This window comes from Diaphorina citri, unplaced genomic scaffold (genome assembly GCF_000475195.1).
Source record: "Diaphorina citri unplaced genomic scaffold, Diaci psyllid genome assembly version 1.1 scaffold1186, whole genome shotgun sequence".
Taxonomy (NCBI): Eukaryota; Metazoa; Arthropoda; class Insecta; order Hemiptera; family Psyllidae; genus Diaphorina; species Diaphorina citri.
In genome coordinates this window covers 128,720-133,974 of record NW_007378615.1, presented here as the reverse complement: position 1 = coordinate 133,974, position 5,255 = coordinate 128,720, and the positions used below count along the sequence as shown (strand labels likewise).

General features: G+C 40.1%; 1 protein-coding gene across 1 annotated transcript; it reads right to left on the bottom strand.

The window, feature by feature from the left end:
- Nucleotides 1-3,310: 3,310 nt before the first annotated feature.
- LOC103514626 (cytochrome P450 4d8-like) lies at nt 3,311-4,524 on the bottom strand. Its single transcript, XM_008479525.2, has 3 exons — nt 4,310-4,524; nt 3,661-4,158; nt 3,311-3,445 (listed from the first exon to the last, which is right to left on the bottom strand). The coding sequence occupies exons 1-3, from the start codon at nt 4,424-4,426 to the stop codon at nt 3,311-3,313; spliced, it is 750 nt and encodes a 249-aa protein (XP_008477747.1). The 5' UTR covers nt 4,427-4,524.
- Nucleotides 4,525-5,255: the final 731 nt, after the last annotated feature.

Genomic DNA, 5,255 nt, shown 5'->3' with positions numbered 1-5,255 from the left:
TTTAGGATAGGAGAGAGAGGTTAGAAAGAGAGAGAGTGGAGGGAGGAGAGAAGATATATATATATAAAATTATAGTGTGTGTGGAGAGAGAGAGATGTATTGAGAGTTGAGAGACGAGAGGAGAGAGAAGAGGAGAGAAGGTACAAGACTATGTTTATGTTAAACGTGTTGCTTTATTCTACATAATTAGATGCTTACTGCTTTCATAAAAGCGGTCTGTTCAGACGGGGCCTTAACGGAATACCTGCCTAGGAGGTCTTCTCGTGAATTGGGTTTCCCCTCCTATTCGGTGACGGTTGACCTCAAATAGGCCTGCCGTCAGACCATTCTGACAAAAAAAGATTGAACCTGCCCTGTCAACTTGGTTCTGGAGGGGTAAGTGGCGGAACATTGGTGGGCCAGAAAAAAAGTCAGCACGCGATTGTTCTCATGCCCAGATTGGGGTCGGCCCATCGGGATAACACTACCCTGAAGGGGACAGGGGTGCCACAAGTTTAAGGTGGGACGAACCTAAATTTTGGGTACTTCCTCTGAATTAGGTTGTTCGAATGCCTTTAATTAAATGTCGAGCCCCGATTTATCGGAGTTCGAATATTACTAGTGACATTTATCTACATTGTCCAAAAATTGGCTACACCTACCCTAGCACGTTTTTTTACAGGGTCCGCAATTTGCAGTACACCTTTACCCTAGCACGTGTTTTTTACAGGTGTCCAGGACATTGTAGCCTACTTAGCCTTAGCACACTTGTTACAGTGTCCGGACAATTTTACACCTACCCTGGCACGTTTTCGTTTACAGGGGTCCGACAATTTGAGGCCCACTTACCCTAGCTCACACTTGTTACATGGTCCAACAATAGATACACTTACCCTATCACATTTTTTACCTTGGTCCGATCATTGAGTCCACTACCCTATTTGACATGGAATGTGTCGGTCTATTTTATGTATTATGCAGCTTATTACGTAGGTGATACAGGTGCAGAGAACTTTTAGTACGTGAGATAGATGAACATCAATGGTTGATTTACTAGTACGGGAAGTTAATGATATTAAATGCCTCATTTTGATTTTTATTTAGATTGTGTTCTTCTTCTCTTCTCTACTGTGTCGAATTAATGTAGTATCGTAAATATATGTTATGGATGACTAGAATGAGGTAATTAGGGAAAGTAGAAGGTGGTAAGTAATGGTAGGGACTAATTTTGGATTGTGAGGCACGAAACAATTATGAGGAACGAGGAGGTTAGTTTTAGAAAGAGGACGAACATTGATTAGCGGAAATATGTTACTGAACTAAGTGAAAAGTGAGTAAGTCTTTTTTGCGAAGGGTTTGTTTTATGTTTAGCGAAAAAACATGGGCGCATGAGAAACAAAACTGCCTAATATGCCCCATGATTTTCTTTCTCCAAAATGAGGTTATTGTACTTTTAAAATGAAATTTATTTTAGAAGTTGAGGCTCGTTCCCGCTTGTGAGTTTCATCCGATTTTTTCCGAATGCCCTATACATAATGTAATTAAAAAAAATTGGTGTTCCCACTACACAGGACACGATTTTTTCCGAACGGCAAGTGAGAACGGGCCTTAAAACATAAAACACATTCAAATTTGAAAGTTTTTGATTTCCAAGTGAGTTGTTAACAAAATATTTAGGGGAAAAATCCTCCGCCTTGGGGGAGAACCGAACCCACGACCTCCCCCTATCCGGGCGAGCGTTTTAATCGCTACGCCACCGAGGCAGATCGCCTAGAGTGGTACTTGCAGACAAATATAAACCCACCAAAGTCAACTGTAATGTTAACTTTCAATATCGAAATCTTGCGCACTCTATCAAATGCTCTGTCATTGTCAAATAAGAGAGCGAAAGAGAGGGAGAGAGAGAAAGAAGAGCAAACAACCTCTGAGAACTAATCAAAACATATTGTTGAAAACGAAGATGGAAGAGAATGGGAACAGGAGGGAGAGAGAGGAGAAGAGAGAAAAATAAATGTAGAAAGAAGAAGTGAAAAAAAGAGAAGAAGGAAAAGAATACATACACACTCGTTCAAATTGATACAAGGAAAGTGGGAGAAGGGAGAGAAGAAGACAGATTGAAAGAAGAGGGGGAAGAGAAGAGGAAGAAAAAAAAACGTAGGAGGTGAATAAAGTATGTTAGAAGGAGATGATTGGAAGAAGAAAATGAAAAAAAAAAAAAAAAAAAAAAAGAAGAAGGATTAGTATTAGGTGGTGGTGAAGGAGGAATCAGATAAAATATCATAAATTCAAGTGAATGGAGATTCAGTATAAATTGCGTAATAAATTTCATTCAAAAAAGACATTTAAAGTTACAATAATAACGATAATAATGGTTAAATAATAATAGACATGCATTTAAAAAAGAATAACATATTTAGTATCTTTCTGTGTTCAAGATCAGTATAAACAAACTCAACAGCAATTGAGGAATTTCAAGCGAAAACTGCAAAAACGACTTATAGGTTATAGTATAATATAGATATAATATAATTAATAAGTATATTCGTTCATCTAAATTATAAGTTAAACTTCGTATTCAGCAACTCTATTTCAATTGTATGAGCCCCTTCTTGGTTCAAGTCGAATATCATTGCCAGCGAGTAAAGCGCAAAGTCATCCCAAAACTCAAACCGCACATCCTTCCCACTGATCCGACACTTATCTCCCCGGAACACCCTGTATCTTCTCAGTAGCGTAGACAGGGTGGTCTTCATTCTGCAACATCCCGTACTTGCTCCCCACACAGTTTTCCGCGGGCCGCTACTGAATGGGAAGATAGGCGTTCTGGATTTCTTCGGGAGATTTCGGAAGGTAGAAAATCGGTCGGGATCAAAACAGTGAGGGTTTGACCAGTGGCGCGGATCACGGTGGATTTGGTAAATGAATGCGGCGACCGTCGCCCCTGAAAAATAGGGTAAAAGCACGGAGTTATAGCCGGTCACACATAACCGAACCGCGTCTCCTCCCGAGTAAGAGTACGCGACACGGAGACTCGTGAGACGACTCTCATTGAAAGCGTAATTGTCGACGCTACGACGCAAGTGGTAGGATAACACACACTTGGCACTCTCTATCATATTTAGGTTTACCCGGTATTCGAGACTATACGCTGAATACGCTCGACTTATCTGTCTTCGCTACGCTAAGGTGCGTAGAGTGACCACATTTGTCCACATACCGTCCCGAGCTACAAGCTGACAAAGACTCTCTACCTTCTATTATATTTTCGCTTAGGTCTTACCAATGGGTATTGTTATTTAATCTGCTTGTTATTTCGCTGGTTACATGTCTTCTATGATGGGTGCGGCAGGGTATAGTCCTTAACGTTTCTTTGATACTCGAGTAAGAAGGTGTAGCTCTTGGATTTGATCGTAGGTCGGGACGGTCCGGGATCGTCTCCGAGAACTTGGACGATCTCATCGTAGACCTGGGAAGAGATGGAGAGAAAATTAGGATGAAACAAAATTCATGATCCTGTTATGTAAATGAAAACGGTTTTTTCGAAATGCTTTATATCTATACCCATCCGAGAAAGGAAAAGTTTCGTTAAAAAATTTCCACCCCGGCCGGGATTTGAACCCAGCATCTCCGAGTTGAGAGCTAGGGCTCTTAACAACTAGGTCACACAAGTTGGACACTTACCTCTTGTTGAATTTTTGGATGAAGGGCGAGCATGATCAGATTCAACGAGTTTGTTGTTTTCGTGGTATCGTAACCCGCAGATACAACTGTCAGAACTTCATCTATCAGTTCACTATGAGTGATTCTTTGTTCTTGATGTGTGTTTGTTAAATGGTCTCTGACGAGAATTTCAACAAAGGTTTCTTTAGAAAGGTCGAGAACTTCGTGCAATGGCACCAAACTTGCGTTATCAAGGGTTTTTCTTTGATCTTGTGTGATTTTCGGTTGTCCTTTGATCAAATCTCCGAACATATTCCATTCCATTATTTTCGGTTGTCCCTCGATAGAATATTCTACTGCCGAGTTTTCTTGGACTATTTTTGTCTTGATTTTGTCGATGATATTTTCCGTAAAAGCTCGCGTTGTCTTGCAAGCTTGATCAAGTTGTTTCTTGTAACCGAAGAGTGAGAAAATGATGCCTACTCCTAACCAAGGCTTAGCAATCCGCAACATGAAGATCTGAAAAAGGGTAAGCAGTTAGACGGTCAGTCTCAAAACAAAATGGTGAATATCTCGGAAACTAAGAGAAATCGGAAAAACTGATATATTTATGTAGATCGTGAGGGGCCGACATTACAGTTCCCTCTACATACTAATAATAACAATTTACCTCAAATGCTTTCTCGACTCCAGTTATAAAGGGATGCTCTTCATGATGCCTTTGCTGTATTTTAAAATCCACTCCACATGCTGCTCTTATAATCATGCTTAGACTGGCCAAACTCATAAAGTTTACTGGATCAAATGCCTGATGCGTTTTCGCAAGAGGCGCTAGTTTGTTCGCTAAGATGCTCGATTCTTGGAAAAAGATTTCAACGTAAGATTTCAACGTAAGATTTCAGCGCGGAAAGTTTGAAAGCAGAGGATCCAATGATCTTTCTCCGATGAGCCCATTTTGGAATGAGATTCTCACGAAGTATGCCATCCTTGGTGTACTCGTCGAGGAAATTATAGAATTCGGCTTTTTGCAGATTGTCTCGGAGTAGTTCATGTGTGAGGTCAGGATCCATAACGACAACAGCCAACTTTGGACCCAACCAAACCTTGCCTATGCTTTTGAGTTTGTTAGTAGACCTGAAACAAATCATTATCAATTATGTAGGTACACTGACACAACTTGTGAAACCTGAACAGCTGAACACACTGTACAATATGTATAAAAATAAAAAAAAAATAAAATAGTTACATGTCTTATTTAATACTTTGAAAAAATCTGGTGTGAACATCACACGACTTTCCTTATCCTATTGAATGATGCTTATTTGAGTGTTCTTTTACCCTAACTTTTACAATATCTCTAACCGTTTTGTCGCTATAGCTGAAAACCGCCAAAAAACGGTCGAAATCTGTCCAAAAGCGGTAAAAATACCGCCAAGCGCAGCAACCATCTCAAACAAACGTTTTGTGTTGCATCCTTGTCACATTAGTGAACCACATACCAAATTTCAAAGCGCAGCAACCATCTCAACCCAACGTTTTGTGTTGCATCCTTGTCACATTTATGAACTACATACCAAATTTCAAGTCTCTAGCTTATATACCGTTCCCGAGATATT

Bases quoted from the DNA above. Each gene is read 5' to 3' on its own strand.
- LOC103514626 (XM_008479525.2), bottom strand. From the start codon at position 4,426: ATGAGTTTGGCCAGTCTAAGCATGATTATAAGAGCAGCATGTGGAGTG. The intron at 4,159-4,309 runs GTAAATTGTTAT...ACCCTTTTTCAG, and splicing joins GAGTCGAGAAAGCATTTGAG to ATCTTCATGTTGCGGATTGC. The intron at 3,446-3,660 runs GTAAGTGTCCAA...ATCTCTTCCCAG, and splicing joins ATCCAAAAATTCAACAAGAG to GTCTACGATGAGATCGTCCA.